Source organism: Sinocyclocheilus rhinocerous, unplaced genomic scaffold (genome assembly GCF_001515625.1).
Source record: "Sinocyclocheilus rhinocerous isolate Xijiao unplaced genomic scaffold, SAMN03320098_v1.1 scaffold659, whole genome shotgun sequence".
NCBI lineage: Eukaryota > Metazoa > Chordata > Actinopteri > Cypriniformes > Cyprinidae > Sinocyclocheilus > Sinocyclocheilus rhinocerous.
This window is the reverse complement of record NW_015652995.1, coordinates 2,047,028-2,063,570: the sequence shown is the minus strand read 5'-3', so window position 1 is coordinate 2,063,570 and position 16,543 is coordinate 2,047,028. Positions and strand designations below refer to the sequence as shown.

At 35.9% G+C, this 16,543-nt stretch overlaps 3 protein-coding genes across 3 annotated transcripts in view; 1 reads left to right on the top strand and 2 right to left on the bottom strand.

The window, feature by feature from the left end:
- Window positions 1–2,552: 2,552 nt before the first annotated feature.
- Window positions 2,553–9,121, bottom strand: LOC107715197 (tetraspanin-3-like). The gene is made up of 7 exons (XM_016521254.1): window positions 9,098–9,121; window positions 7,581–7,772; window positions 7,211–7,285; window positions 6,222–6,323; window positions 5,964–6,116; window positions 5,794–5,877; window positions 2,553–3,566 (listed from the first exon to the last, which is right to left on the bottom strand). Exons 1-7 carry the CDS (start codon window positions 9,119–9,121, stop codon window positions 3,474–3,476), a joined length of 723 nt encoding a protein of 240 aa, XP_016376740.1. The 3' UTR covers window positions 2,553–3,473.
- A 1,511-nt stretch (window positions 9,122–10,632) lies between these two features.
- On the bottom strand, window positions 10,633–11,463 carry LOC107715196 (cholesterol 25-hydroxylase-like protein 1, member 2). Its single transcript, XM_016521253.1, has 3 exons — window positions 11,383–11,463; window positions 11,249–11,288; window positions 10,633–11,150 (listed from the first exon to the last, which is right to left on the bottom strand). The coding sequence occupies exons 1-3, from the start codon at window positions 11,461–11,463 to the stop codon at window positions 10,633–10,635; spliced, it is 639 nt and encodes a 212-aa protein (XP_016376739.1).
- Window positions 11,464–12,753: 1,290 nt separating this feature from the next.
- The window catches only part of LOC107715195 (uncharacterized), an 11,252-nt gene continuing 7,462 nt past the window's right edge, over window positions 12,754–16,543 (top strand). Inside the window, exon 1 of the mRNA XM_016521252.1 lies at window positions 12,754–12,900. Within this exon, the coding sequence (XP_016376738.1) occupies window positions 12,871–12,900 (30 nt within the window). The 5' untranslated portion in view covers window positions 12,754–12,870. The remainder of the gene's footprint in view (window positions 12,901–16,543) is intronic.

Genomic DNA, 16,543 nt, shown 5'->3' with positions numbered 1-16,543 from the left:
AATCGCGCAATAAAATCGTCTGCGATTTTTTTTGCGTAACTTGTCAGTGAACTACGGCTATGTGTAGTAAATTCTGCTCCATCTGAAAGCACGTGATGATGATTTCCTGCTGATTACAGAACCGGCATTAATATCAAAATGCGCATGACAATCGCATTCGATTAATCATGCAGTCCTATACTATGTATATTAAAAACTGTTAATTATACATGACTATCATAATTGTTGAGATAGAGATTTATATTTATTATAAAAATTATTTATTGTGAGTGAAAAACATAAGAATGTACAACAGACAATGAGTAGCCTCTACGGACGATGACAATGCAAGTCTAAAATTTTTTTAGTGTACATAGATATTTAAACAGAGTTCAAAATTTCATCTCCATTTACTTTTTGGAAAGTTAATCAGTGTGATTTTTTAAAATATTATATCATCTATAATAGAGCTCTAGGTTCAGCATTTTGCATGCATCACTTGTACCGTATAAAATAAAAGCTGTGTAATGATCATTGCATCATGTTGCCGTTGACTGAATGTAAGTTGGATAATGGTTTGAACACTGTGGCTGTACTACTTTTTGATTTTTCAAGAGCACCGAAATGCGATTGGTTAAGAGAAACTAACCTGGGACAAACATTTTAAAGTTTAAACGCAATGGCCTTCTTTGTCTTATCCTCACGTTTCACGTTTCCGAAAGGACCAATCAATAAACTTTTTCAAGCATTTCTCAGTCACGGTATTGGACTTATTCCGTCATATTTGAAATGTGAAGGAAATCCTAGGCTATTTCTGCACATAAATGTTTAGACATATGAAGAAATTCAGAAGCTTACTATGCAATAGTTTGAAACCTGTATGATTTTGTAAAAGATTTTTTCAAGTTTTACTTGATCAAAATGACAGTAAAAACTAATATTGTGAAATATTATAATTCAAAATAACAAACTATTCTAATAGTCTTAAAATTATTAGAATAGTTTTTTCATTCTAATACATTTTAAATTGCATTTTAGTCCTGTGATGGCAAAGCTGAATCTTCAGCAGCCATTACTACAGTCTTCTATGGACCCTTTTTTCCCCGCCATGGAATAGAAAAGTTTGTTTTTTCCTTGAAATTCTGATATTTTTCCTCAGAATATAAACTCTGCTTTTTTTCCCCCTCGCAATTGTCAGCGTTTACCTCTCTAAAATATTTTTTTTTCCCTCTTAATTTTGTTTTCTTCATCTCGCATTTCAGTTTTTCGTTTCCATCACACAAAAATAAAAATGTTTATTAATGTTTATATTAATCATAGTACTTTCTTTACAAGCTTTTTTTTTTTTCAGTACGTAAATCAGTCAGTAAACCAACACCATGCTAATTCTTTATCAGGTATCTGGTTAAAAGGTTTCACATTGCTCTTTTGCACAGATCCTATTTCAACACTGTCAGGACCTGTTCAGTTACAGTAAGTATAATGATAGAGAGGAAACCCACATGACAGGCCCATTACTTGCATTTCAACTTTCTACTATTAATAACCTGTCATTAGAGCTTGCAGGTGTTGTGCTGTTATTAAGGGATCCAAGAACGCAGTGATCTAACTTCCCCCTCTAGATAATGTGTGATGGTATGCTGCTTCGCATGACCTACTCAGCAAGCAGATGGGACACATCCCCCTCCCTGGGAAAGGACTGAACTTTGACCCTGGTCTATGCTATCAAGTGTTAAGGCCGCCTGACTGAAGAAAGACCCCAGACAAGGCATCTTTCAACATCTGTGATGTGTTTTGAGTGCCTTGTGCACTATGGAATTGTTCAAGAGTGGGGAAACGGTCATGAATGATATAGTTGTGCGCCAAGAAGTTACATTACAGAGCTTCAGACAAAAAAAATAAATAAAAAAATGATTAGAGAGCCACTGGTTTCTAAAATGAAAAAAGATGACTTTTGTAGTTGACAAAGAATCAGAAGGTAATATGGTTGTTTAGAAGCACTTCAACAATAGGGTGTGCTGTGATGAATGAGCATTTTACTATATAGTCCATCATGATTTAAGTTATGTAAACTAAGGTGATTTTTAATATTATATATTACATACACTACTGTTCCAAAGTGTTTTTTTTTTTTTTCAAGAAATGAATACTTCTATTTAGCAAGGACTGTGACGGTAAAGACATTTATCTGATGTTACAAAAAAAAAAAAGTTATATTTTGAATTAATGCTGTTCTTTTGAACTTTCTGCTCATCAAAAAAAAAAAAAAAAAGCATCTTGGTTTCCACAAAAATAAAGCAGCACAACGGTTTTCAACATTGATAAATGACAAGAAGTGTCTTAAGCATCATCAAATCAGCATATTAGAATGATTTCTGAAGGATCATGTGACAATGAAGACTGGAGTAATGGCTGCTAAAAGTTTATCTTTATCATGACAGTAATAAATTACATGAAAATATATTAAAATAGAAAACAGTTATTTCAAATTGTAATATTTCAATATTACAGTGTTCAAAAAGATGAGCATATTAGACTAAATTATTCACATCAATGAAATGAAACAACAGGTGTCAACTTATGAAACATTTATTAAGATCGATATTACAAGCTTATTTCACCATTTTTCCTCCCTATGTACATTCATTTAAAATAATACACTGTTGACCCTGTTCAACATACCTACATGTTATCCAAACTAACTTTAAACTCTATCTATTACTAGACTAGTAATGTTCACACTGTAAGCAATGGAAAAACAGGAAAAGAAGATAAGAGTTCAGTAAATGGTAGGTAGCGCATCTAGAGCATCCCCCAAACCTCTTTACACTTTACATGCAAACCGATGTGAATCCCATTTTGAACATTTAGCTGTACGACTGGACCCACAATGCCAAGCAATCTTGTGTGGTCAACACTGCCACTGTCTGTGAGCAGCGGACTGGTGATGGGTGACATCTGAGACAGCGCTACCACGAGTCGATCCTCTCGTATCAAAGCATTTCCCCATCCCAACCATTTACCATCTTGGTATTTGTAATATATAACTAAACCGTACACATAGTGCAAACTAACAAATGAGGAAAGCATACATTCCACATATTATTTCATACGATAAAACTGCATCTTCCTCTCCATATAACAGAGACAAGGAAGAGAAAATGTTAACTTTTCTTGCGTTAAAGTCTTCTCAGCGGGATTAAAAACTGTCTGTTTGCCATTTTGCAGTCTGGCCCGACGCCTTTTAGAGAAAAACAAAGGTTTAAATTAAAATGCAGTCGTTTTCAGTGACGTATACTGTATAAATGAATAGTATGCGCTTTGTTTCACCCATCACCAGTGCAATGTGTGAGCAAACCCTGTGTAAGGTGTGTCGAAAGAGAGATAAGTTAGGGCATATCCAGTGTGCCACCTCACACCGACAGAACCCTGAGCCCAGTGTGTGTGTGTGTTTGTGTGTGCATGAAAAGAGAAAGTCTGTCTGCTAGGTTCTTTCATGCATACGTCCCTCCGGTGATGAGGAGCTCGTAGGCCGGGTCTCGGCTTCTGCGACACAGCACCACACAAGCGCACAGCATTCCCAGCATCTGGAGGAAAAACAAAGTTTGATTAAAGGCACAATATGTAATTTTTTGCCACTAGAGGGCGCAAATGAGTGTGGAATCATGGGAGTTGTCGTCTTCATCCTCACAGCCGAAGCAATCCGACGGGACTCGGGCAGAAATCATGTTCATGGATGAGGTAATGTATTAAAGATTTATTTATTAACATCGTAGTATGAAGCAGAGTGAGGCTGGGTTATGACGTCATTGGCAGGCGACACAATGACACTATGGACACGCTCCGTGTCACTAGTTAAAATTGCTCTGGATTTAAACATTCTTCGACACATTTGAGATAATGTAAGTACACAAGTCAGCAAAATATATAACACTGTTCTAGTGGTTTTTGGATATTTTAATAAAAAAATCTTACATATTGTGCCTTTAAAACTCGAAATTCTACATTATTTCTGTTGAAATGAAGTAGAAATAAAACACTGAAAACTAAAAGTGATTTTAGGCATCGCAACATTACAATAAATATGAAAAATTGAGATTTTAAGACTTGCTAAAGATTTAATTGAATAGTGTAGTTAAATTATTAGTGTGTTAGATGGTAGGAAAAGTTATATAAACATACACTACCTTTCAAAATGTTTCTTTTTTTATATATAAAAAAACTTTTAATCAGCAATGATGCATTAAATTGATCAAATGTAACAGTAAGGACATTTATAACGTTACCAAAAAAAAAAACTATTTCAAATAAATGCTGCTCTTTTAAACGTTCTATTAATCAAACAATCCTGAAATAACTATTATGGTTTCCACAAAAAATATAAGGCATCACAACCGTTTTCAACACTGATAATAATTAGAAATGTTTCTTGAGCAGCAAATAGCGGTCACGTCAAATTGCCTTTGTGAAAACAGTCTACAAAAGAGGGAGGGGAACTTCTTCACTCTGTCGTCGGCAAATTTAATCTGTAAATTCAGACAATTAAAAAAAAATGAAAGGGAAAAACATCTGGTGTAATTCATGCAAGTTTGTCAAGAACAACCTAACCTACTGCCCCGGTTCTTGCTTGTTAATTCAGGCAGACTGAGTCAGCTACCATGTGTTAATCACGGGCATGTGCTGGGCTTGCCAAGACGCGCTCTTATTTGCCTTTACGCCCCAGCGGGTATTTGGAACAGTATGAATGTCAGCGTCTGTGATTCAGCAGCTACAGGGCAACAAAAGCACATACTGACGCTGCCCGAGTGCTGCAGTCCCAGAGCTCTGTCTGACGGGGACAAAAGAGATGCACTGAAGCTGCCGTACAAGACTTGCACTTGCACTGTTGATTCTTAGTCTAAGCCAGGGGTTCCCAACTTTTTTTTGTCAGTCAAACCCCTCTACTTACCTGAAGTACCCCTTGAGAATTTAAGATAATATTTCAGTAATTTAACGTCACATTTGCATTCATGATTCTCTGATATTGGTTCATGCTTACATGACAAGTAAGTGAACAAATAAAATAGTTATAATTAATAGTTACGTTTTTTATAATTTTTTTTTGGTAAACATTTTAGGAACCCAATCAAATTAAATACTGATAAAATGTATATATGTATGTTTTTTTTTTGTTTGTTTTTTTACTGTAATTGTAAAAATTAATTCATCATTATATTACCGGTTTAAAATATAATTATACTGTAAAATAAAAGAATATTTGATAATTATAACAATTTTATCTTACAGTACAAGTTACAATACTAATATTTATGTCTTAAATTCTTCACCTTTAAACATTCAAACGCTCAAGCTTTTATTTTGGTGGAATATAAAATGCTGTAAACTTCTGATCACAAAAAAATGGTTTAATTATGCAAATTTGTCAAACTAATTAAATCGAGCACACATTGCATTCCCAAATGCATGTTAAATAGCACATGCTGAGATGAAGTCGGCTGAATATACTGTAAACCGAGAAGCACTGAGACATCAGAGTGCATCAGTGTTTCACTCAATCGCAGCCTTTGCTTTGATAATAGCACTAAGCTATATCATGTTTATCACACAGCAGCACCATTTATTGATTTGAATTTTATATGCAACATACTTCTTATTTTCTCATCAACTCAAGAACCCCCGTTTGAGGAATCTTGTTTCATGCATTTTCATGACAAAAAAAATTTTAAAAAAGAAGAAGAAGAAAAATAAAAAATTCGGGAGAGAATTCTAAATTCTAAGATAATCTGTCAGATGAAAAAAATCTGAATAGCATACCTGAATTGCAGCAAACGTCAGAGCGGCCCAGATGACGTACATCATAATCTCTTTCAGTTTCTTCACAACCAGGGCTTCACATCCCTAAGATGATTTAACAAATACATTAACATCACACGCGGGCTTCCTTGGCTTCATCGGCTACACTCACAAGCACATCTCTCACTAACCTCAGGGTAGAGGTCTCCGGGGCGGGAGAGGGAGCCGGTGCAGTTGTTCACGTTGGGTTTGCAGCAGCTCAGTGGCACACTGTTGTTCCTAGACTCATTAAACCAACGCGTGTTCTTCCAGTCTGAGTAGTTGGTGATGCCGCAGCAATGGAGCTTCAAGTTGTGACAAAGACATTATAGTGATTTTATTAGGGTTGGAATTGATTTATTAACAATACAATAATAGAACATTCTGTGCATCTCGTTAAGCAGTCTCACCTGTCTCTGCACATAGTCAATAGCACGGCTGGGAGCATCCGTGTTGGTGCCATTGTATTCATCATACACTTTCTGGATGGAATGATTGACCTCGTCTTCCACCTAGAAACACATCCACCAGTGAAATCCACAAATTAACCTTCCATTAAAAGGTCAGTACCTGCCCCCTTAAATTGATATCAAGAGGCATTTTTTCCTTTCTAAGGGCAATTTTTTCAAACCTTAACAAATGTATGCAGAAAATATAAGAATCTGACATAAAAGATTATCATGAAATTCAAATACAATTGAAAATGAAATGATACTCAAAAAATGAAACTAAAATCACAGTGGAAAGTCACTGTCTTAATGAGTGAGTCATTCATTCAAACAGCTCATTCATTCAGGAAGGAAGCAAGAATTTTGCACTTTATGAATGGGTCATTGAATTGTTCCCTCAACTGATTTCTTTAAAATGTGGATTCATTCAGGAACAAAACACTGTTTGTTGCAACGGTTCTGCTGTAGCTTACCTTGGAACTATTTTCGTTCATGAAATATAGCAAAAACAGACAATGCTGTGTGTCTAATAAAATGTAATTCACTTAATATTAACTTTTAATAATAAAATCAATATCATATTTGCAATTGTGCCGATATAAAAAAAACAAAAAAAAACACTCCTGCTTGTGTAATACTGTTTAACTATATAATAATAGAACTCATAAAGGGACACTTTTGGTCAATATTTTGAATTTTGAGGGGCAATTTTATTAATTTTTGTCCCTGACATCCACCTTTCACTAAATCCATTCTTTATATAGGAGGGGACAGCATTGCTATACAACAGCACAGTACAATATGAGGCAGGTATTACATTGCCTTGTTCACCTTTGCACACAACTGAAAGGGCTCACAAAGTGTGAAGAGCTTTCATATAAAAACAAAAGAGATGCAGGCACTCCTATTTCTATATTCCTATTTCTACTTCATTTCAATGCAGGACTCACCTTTGCTCTGTAAATATAGCCAAGAACCACCACAACCACCTCAGTCACAAATACCAGCATAAGAATTATGACAAACTGTACAAGAGAGATGCAAGAAAATTTGGTTTCAGCAGAGCAAGATATATAAACAATCATAAACTATCCATTTCCATTTATTTATCGCCTTAACTTGTTTATTATCAATGTTGAAAACAGTTGTGCTGCTTAATATTCTTGTGGAAACTATGACACTTTTTTCCATTTAAAATCTTTTGTAACATTAATCACTTCAAGTCACTTTTGATTTATTTTAATGCATCCTTGCTGAATAAAAGTATTAATTTAAGGGAAACACTATAAGGCAGTGCTGGAAACTTAACAGTTCACTAACCGTGGCAAGACCGCAGCGGCTCTCTCGAATAGTGGCGCAGCATCCAATGAGTCCAATAATGAACAACAGCGCTCCGACTGCGATAATGACAACGGCTGGGATCAGGGTGTACACATCCTCAAAGAAATGGTCATAGTCATCATACGTGATGAACACGTAGGCTCCAACATAGCACAGAATGCCAGCAGCGGCCTAAAAGGAGATAATAAAGAGGGTTAGTTACATGAAAGTGGATAAGATGTGAATTCATACCAAGAGTTATGTCAGTCTCATCATCAGTTAAATGTGACTGTAAATCAGTTATTGGATTGATTTAATGGCATCACCTTCAAAGAAAGAGAATCAAATGAGCAATTTACGATAAAGGCAACTGAGGATAAGAATTTGGAACCAAACACAACTTCATGTCACTTTGACTTTCAAAAGGTACGTATGATATGGAATGCTGACCAACAAGAAAACTATCAGCTAGAATTAAAGGTCAACACACAGAAATGTGCATAATTATAATTCTATAAGGAAACAAGGCAGGATAAGTAAATAAATAAATACACAAATGGACCTCCAGGCATTTGCAGGGACCTGCAGGAAAAAAATTGTATGATAGGGTTTTCCCCATTTACAATTGCACCATAAAGCCCCCTATGAATACCACAGCTCACAGGCTCTCATGATATAAACACAGATTTAATAAAGCAGCCTGATCCTAAAAAAAGAACAGGATAGTGTCATACTACTACCTCTATCTGTCAGGTGGAGACTTTAAACTTCATTCAGTCCCAGATTAAAGAGATTAACCAAACAAACAAAGACAAGGAAATCCAGCTGATAGGTGGAGTAGTGTTTCTACAGATCCAACAACTCAGTTTAGGTCTTGAAACTTTGCCTTTGTTGCCCCAGTTCAGTCGAACCCAATGAGCACAATATCACAAACTAGGCCTACGTTTTTTTTTTTAATCACTCTGAAATCCCAAAGACTTCTTCTTGGAATTTCTAGCAACATTTTAAACAAAGGATGCATACAATGAGAGAAGACAATTTTTTTATATTATTCACTGCTGTGTTTGAGTCTGATCCGGGAACAGCGCCACACAGCGGCCAGCTGACGCAGTGTCACGAAACAGCGAATACAACACATAATTCGATTATGACAGAGAAATTATGTTTATGTAGGAAATAACTGAAACACAGACATTTTATGACGTTATATTATTAACAGACTTTTATTAGTAGCGCTGGCTTTAGCAAAGCATTAAGCATGACAAGTTTTGCACCGGCACGCACCACTTACATTTTCTTCATAAAATACTAACTATTCTTTATTTTGTATCTTTTGTAACTACAAAGAACGACATATTTTCTTACTATTCAAAACATCGACTTATTAAATATATAAAGTAGAAGTTCACATGCAAGATAGTTACGCTTAAAGGGTTTTAAGTAATCTCTTTACTGACACCTGCTGTTACATCATTGAATTGCATAATCACAATCAATCAGATCAATGGTAAGCCTACATGCATTGCATACACCCAACACATGGCTGAAGCTTATTAAAGAGTGCAGGCAGGTTTTCAAAGTAAACTATTCCATGAAATAAACAACAAATGTTTAAATATTACAATTTTGTCTTGAAAAACAACACAGAGCCCTGATAGCACACGTACATCACAGAGACGTCTATTTGACGTCTGCATTTACATCTGCAGACGTATTTTTTTAGAGTGTTTGCTCATCTGCAAGACGTCTATAGGACGTTTCCTATCAGATGTCAAATAGATGTTTAGAAGATGTCTTTAAGATGTTTATGATTTAGAATGTATGTAAAACTGACATCTTAAAGACGTCTATCAGAAGTTTGTACACTGATGCTTTCCAGATGAAGCGATCTTTAATAGACATCTTGCAGACGTATGTGTGTTATCTGGGAGAATATTAACAACACAGAGATAAATCAGGATTTGAAATGAGAGGCAACTGTAGTGCGATCTATTTTGAGTTCACACGCATATGCAAATCTGCGTTCTTTAAAAAAAAAAAAAAATCTTCCTCTTGTGAAAATTTGCTTTTGAGTTTGCCATGCTTGGTTTGGCATCTTTCTACCATGTAGGAGGAACGTAGAAGATTTCTAAAATAATTAGAAATATCTTAATTTACATATTTTCCTTTCCACACCTGTTTATAGCTTAAGAAAAAAAAATATATATATATATATATAGTATTTCAACTTGTTATGTATGCAATGATTTTGTCTCACATTTCATATTGTGCCACGGTTTGAACCCAAACAATTAAATCCACAATCACACACACACACAAAAAAGCTGTAGGATTTCCTTTGAAACAATTTTCATTAAAAATTGCTAGTAATTTTCACAAATAATTACAAAGAAATAGCAAGTAACACGCTATATTAAACATGAAATTTTTAAGCAGAAATAAATTTTTAAGCTGAAATAATATTTTCTTGTAAAACATGCTTCAATAAACTTTGAAAAAATATTTTTTACAATGATAAATCATAAAAGGTCACTATATAATCAAGCTTTAAAAATTATGGATAATAGACTACATTGATGTTTTTTAAAGTTTTTTTTTCTTTTGCATTTTAAAGCTGCATAAACGTATAGTTTTTAAATGCTAATATAATAAAGCTAAAGTTGTTATCTAAATAAATAAATAGACATGATGTTACCAGAAGAGTTTTCTCTGTAAAAGGTTCTCAACTTAAATCAAATAAAATAAACACAAGATTTAAATTCTTTCATAATGGTGAAGGGCTGGATAAAAAATATATTTGTACTCGTTTTTAGTAATTTACTAATTATACCTGTGCTTATGATATGCAAATTAGCCTGTACTATTATAATTTTGCATAATTTTCTTTTCTGTTCTTTCTTTCTTTTTTTGCACTGAAATTATGCTTTTAATACTGTTCCTATACAAATAAAGTCAAAGTGAAAACTGAAGTTATAAGTTCTGCATTGTTTAAGCTCTGTCTGAAGCAACCAAACATGCAAATTGAATATACATTTACATGCAAGTATGTTCATCACTGAGTTTTAGCAAAACTAAACTCAGCATGAGTGCCGAACAGTTTATCCCAGTGACTAAAATGAGGTGCAAAGTTAGTATTAGGTTTCTGGTGGTGCACATCATGCTTGCTCGGACCTCCATAAACACCAAATGGGATCAGACGAGACATGGACCAAGGGAAATCATATCCGCAGTGGTCTTCCACTGATACATAGACGTGGACCACCATGAACATCCAGGTGGTGAGCAGATGACACCTCAGCAGAATGGGGTTGAGCGTGGTCCAGAAGCCCACCGTGACCAACTCCCATCCACTAAGGCACTGTGTGGCCAGAGCAAATGGGGCAGCGTAATTATGGTGGATAGCATGGAAAGTCACATACAGCCAGCGGATCTTATGGTGCAAAAAGTGCCAGATAAAATACTGAAAGTCAAAAAGAAGAAGGTTTCCAGTCACCCCACCAGCAAGTTCAAGCAATGTAGGTGCTCGTTCAGGCAGGGGAATAGAAGGTCTCCACATCCACTGTGCTACTGCTGCAGGAAACACCAGAAGTACATGATTATAAAGAGTTACTCCACTGCAGTGAAGGAGCATTGCAGTTGTGGGCATTTTGTCGGGTTGAATCTTGTACCGGTTAATAGCTGGCCACTTCTTTCCCATGATGTCGCAGACTAGGTAGGGTAGACAAAGCACAAAATACGACGCTACAGTCAGAATCACAGGAAAGAGAGGAGACCGAAGAGTTTCAGAGTGGTTGAGTCGCACATAGACCCACATAGGCTGCAAAACTGAGTCTTCTGTCTGGTAGGTCTCCAAAATTGTCTCGAACACATGAACTAGTGTCATTTTCAATAATTGGTCAACTATATTTCTTTTAAAGCAACAGATACAACTCCGAATTGTTTAGCTTTCTAAATCATCCTCTGTCCTGGATGTTTCATGTGGCTCATGTACCTGGTAACTAATGACTTTGTACTGAAATATTTATACCTTCATAAATTATTTAGGTTTGTGAAGGGTGTATTTTGATGTAGACATTACTTACACAATGTAATAAATATATTTATTTACATTCTAGGAATAAAAGGTGTGTTTAAGACAGTTTGGATGTGAATTTATTACTCAGTACTTGAACTTGTCTGGGCGGGCATGCACTGTTCTTTCCACTCCGTAACGCAAGAGGGCGTCGAAGACGTCTCAGTCAAACCATGGAAAAAGAATAAGCAAATAGAATAGTGATTAGAATAGCTTGAATTGAATGGGCGTGGCTTTGGCCCATACGTTGTCTCTAATTGGTCAGGTAGGCCTATATGATTGGTCCAAATATCCAGTTCTTTACTGTGTATTTTTAAATCAATGAATATTAAAATGTCTCACTGATATTATTCCGAAGTAAATTATTTAATTATGATATATTCAATCGTGCCGCTTCTACACTCAGAGCAGGCGATGATGCTATTAATAGGAAAAAGTGCTGCATCAGAAAGCTGCAGGCGCAACAAAAGACAGATAGAGAGAGAGAATAGTACAGTTCACAAAGAAAAAGAAAGAAATGTGGACGGTCACGCATCAGATCCACACGGCAGCATTCGAGTGACAGCAGCCAGTCTGGTACAGAGGAGCATCCGACCCTCTTCAGCCACAAAACTGTTCCTGTAAAGCAAGAGAGAGCCCGGCGTTCTTGTCGCTACTTCCTGTATCGATTTTGTGCAACGTAGGACCGCTTTTGGCATCCACAGGACCTGCCACATAGCCCGAGAGAGAAGCGCACCTTTTCCAGAACGATACCGAAGTATAGCGCAAACGGCGTCACGTGGTACATGTTACTTTCCTCCGCGCTGGTCAGGTTGGACCAATCACAGTGAAACATAATTACATCGTAAAGCTTTTCAAAACATCGTTTAGTACAGGTAGCTTGATCAGATTTTCATTTTGTCTTTTTGGTATGTCAGGTACCAGTTAATAGATTAAAACGATTACACTTTTTGGTGTGAAAATTCTCCAGTAGGCGCAAAAACCGTTTTAAGATTTGAACGCAGATAAATTAAGAATTAGACTTTGTGAGCCAGCAAAGCGCCTCCTGGAGGAAGTAAGCGTTTTGTTACGTAACATATCTAACTTATGCCTCGCAATCTTAGAAACTCGCATGTTTATGCTAACATAGACGTAAACGTACTGACACAGAGCGACAGCACTGAATAAGTACTGAAGTACTGGACAGTTTACAGTGACTACAAGGTGCAATCCGTTCTAATGGAGTCAGAAAGTGCGGATGTGGTGCAGGTTAGTGGCGAACCTCTGTTAGGTAACATCCATCACAAATATCCATTAATAATAGTCATTTTGATCAGAGTTTTAATTCAGAACAACACTGTCAGGTCCAGTCCACTTAAACGCCAACATAAGTAAACCAAAACAACATGATATTTTAAACAGTCGAACTTTAGCTTTAGCAGGACTTCCTGCTCCCACAGTGCGTTTTAGAAATGTTCGATTCGTCAATGAATTGAGAGTCGAATCTTTTCAATGAATCAGTTGAATATGGTTATTTTAATAGGATTTTATTAATAAAACGTAATTAATAAAACCCCATTAAAATCGTTAGTACGTATCAGAATGAACATAAGTGATGAGAGAAATTAGGCTTTTTCAAATTCTGAATCAATTGAACCAAAATGATTCGCAAAACGATTCACTGTTTCGGAGAGTTCGAAACATCACAGGCTGGCGGCACCTGCTGGTTAAAACGGGGTAAATTAAACAAAAACTCAACTCAAACATTAAACCGCATAAACACATTTCATTACACCAAATACACAAAATAATGTTCTTTTTACCAACATCATATGACCCTTTTAACAATTGCAGATGTTTTCATAAAAGTGAAATCTATTCAATTTAATCTACAAATTTATTAAATTTAATAGATTTTAGATTGAATATATATATACACTCACTGGCCACTTTATTAGGTACACCTTGCTAGTACCGGGTTGGACCCCCTTTTGCCTTCAACCAATCATATCGCGATGGAGGCATTGCCTCCTCTCACGTGATTTTTCCCCCATTCATTCTAAATTACCCCCCACCAAACTCACAGCACGCTTTAGGGGGTCTGTTAAAGGGGTCATATGATGTTGCTAAAAATAACATTATTTGTAAGTGTATTTGGTGTATTGGCCGAACACCTCAAGCGTGTGACGGAAATGTTACGCCCCTACCATACTGTCCGGCATCATAAATTACATAATTATGGATTATAATGACATAATTACATAAATTACACAATGACATAATTATATAAATGATCGTGACGTAGGTATGTGGGGGCGTGTTAGAACGAGCCGTTTTAGGTAGGCGTGGTTGACTCTTAAATTTTATAAAGAATATCTCTTTGGATTTGAGACTTTAGTCTTTGCAACTTTACAGATCTTCTTTATGCACCAAGAGCTTGTAACACTCCAAAGAGAAAGGAAAAATTGAATTCGCATCATATGACCCCTTTAAAAAGCAATGGGCTCCGGGGAGGCAAGAGAGACGCGGACTCCTGCTGTAACTTTACCTGCTGGTGTCGCTGTTGGACAATGTTTCTTCAGAAAAACGAGTGATTTATACACTTTTAATGTTATATTTTGTAATAGAGTGGGGGAACTATGACGTCACTTTGTAGGCGGATCAGCTGTTAGCATCGCACTGGTTCCCTCGACAAAAAGCCAATGGGATTTTTCCATAATGATTAGCTGGTTCATGTGTGTTTGATTAGGGTTGGAGCTAAACTCTGAAGGAAAGTGGCCTGGAAGGGCCAAGTTTGCCCACCCCTGCTATAAACGAACTACACCTCCATGGTCGCTCGCCTTCAGCGTCACCACCACCATGCTTACCACAACTTTTCAAACTTATTTTTAACAGTGAAAAGGATTTACTCTGTATATGAATTTTAATCCACTCTTCGAAATAATGTGCATTAAAAGTGAATACATCTTTGATTAATATGAATATTTTAATTAAAAACGTGTCTCCACGTACTATTCAATAAAATTCTAGTGCGTTTAATTTATTAAATAACAGCAGAGTGAGCGATTATTTAGATATGGTAAGATTAAACTTATTTTAGTGAATAAAGTACCACATTTAAGCTTTGTTAGGGTGGGTAAGTTACACAACATGTTATTTTATCCTTGCTTCTAGAAAATCCTCAATCTATATGTTTTCTAACAGCTGCTTGTGGCCAAAAACATTTCATTTTAACGTGGCTTTAAGCACTATGCATCGTTAAAGTTTCACTTTCACCGTGACTAAGCCAGTAAATGTGGTGTTTACATGGAATAATCGTAATATGACTGAGTTTACCGTATGGTTCGAACCCAGCGTCTCCGTATCAGTAAACGATAAAACGAGCATCTTCCATCCGAAGACTTGTGTTGCATTTCGGGGCAAAGTAAAAAAAAAAAAAACATTGTCTAACAACAATATAAAATTCTACAATTAATTGTACTATAAATTATACTACAATTGGAATATGCTGTAAATTGATAAACTGTTTGGCGTGATGACGTTTAATGTCTCCGACAGTGCCTGTAGTCCCATTTAGCAACTTGTTAGCAACCATCTTTTTTAAGAAACGTAACAGTTTTAAAAAATCACGAGTGGGGTGTAACTAGTGTGTTTTATGTTGTAGAATAAAACGTGAATGTATCTTGAGCTTGTGTGAACAATGGACCTTATTTTTAGGGGATTTAACCAAACTCCCATTCAAAAAAACCCATTGACTCTGGGACGATGGAACTGGAAGTGCTAAAATGCTAACTCGCTTCTGGGTTTTTGCCTACAAAGTGACATCATAGTTCCACCACTCTGTATTGCCGTTGTTAAATTTTTTTACTACGATATTTTTTCTCATCCAATATTCTGAGGAGACACTGCCTCCCTTGCCTGCTCGGAGGAAACCCTGGGTAGATTACTTACAAATTGTAGTCCGTTACTGATTCCAAATTACATGACAAAAATTGTATTTAGTAACGTAATCCATTGCATTACACATTTTAGGTAATATAATCAGACTACTTTATGATTACTTTTAGATTACTTTTGATCACATTGATTTAAATAGGACAATATCGTACCATACTGATATAAAAATACAAACAGTAAGATAATATATTCCATTCATTGTAATTAACAACATGAATTACATTACGTCAAGGTTTCCAAACTGGGGTTTCTAAAGGAACTGCAGGGGGTTCGTGAGTTTAATGAAAAGCTAATAATTAATTAAATCATAAAATTTTTTAATGAAAATAATAAATTTTAAAATAGCATTGATTAAAAAAAGGTACAAAAAAATTAATATTTTGTTTGTTTACCTGAATGTCATATTACCATTAACCAACGTCAGAGAACCATGAACACAGAAGTCACTTTCAAACCAAGCAGTTTTCTGTTGGCCAACGCTGCGTATTTGCATGAACAAATGAACCCGATGTGACCACACCTTTAGAGAGTTTTAAAAACTATCGAATCAGTATTGCGAACCGGTTCACTGAAACAAACTGTCTGAAAGACAGACGTCTAGTCACTTGAGTGAGTTCAGTGTTCACTTTCAGATAATAGCATGTTTACATGGACACCCGTGATATTTTAAGGCACAATGTAACAGCAATCATGTGAATCAGGTTTTAAGGTGATATTTTCAGCAGATTGTCATAGTGGCTACACAAATACACACGTTTTTTTTATTGTTGAACGATTACAAATTATTGCATTTCTCTTTAGTTCAATGCCCATTTTTGGCTCAATTGTATTTGACCAGAATTATGCAAAGTTCATGGCGTTTGTTGAAAAACGAGTTATTACTGTGGGAAGAGGCGGCCTTAGCAATTCAGAGGTCCCCTCCCCCTTCCCCCCCCCCCCGACTGTGAGAAAAAAA

Bases quoted from the DNA above. Each gene is read 5' to 3' on its own strand.
- LOC107715197 (XM_016521254.1), bottom strand. From the start codon at position 9,121: ATGTGTTGGGTGTATGCAATGCAT. The intron at 6,117-6,221 runs GTGAGACTGCTT...CACAACTTGAAG, and splicing joins TTGACTATGTGCAGAGACAG to CTCCATTGCTGCGGCATCAC. The intron at 5,878-5,963 runs GTTAGTGAGAGA...AAATCATCTTAG, and splicing joins CCGGAGACCTCTACCCTGAG to GGATGTGAAGCCCTGGTTGT.
- LOC107715196 (XM_016521253.1), bottom strand. From the start codon at position 11,463: ATGACACTAGTTCATGTGTTCGAGACAATTTTGGAGACCTACCAGACA. The intron at 11,289-11,382 runs GTGCGACTCAAC...TACCCTACCTAG, and splicing joins TGCAGCCTATGTGGGTCTAT to TCTGCGACATCATGGGAAAG. The intron at 11,151-11,248 runs GTACAAGATTCA...TGTTTCCTGCAG, and splicing joins AAGTGGCCAGCTATTAACCG to CAGTAGCACAGTGGATGTGG.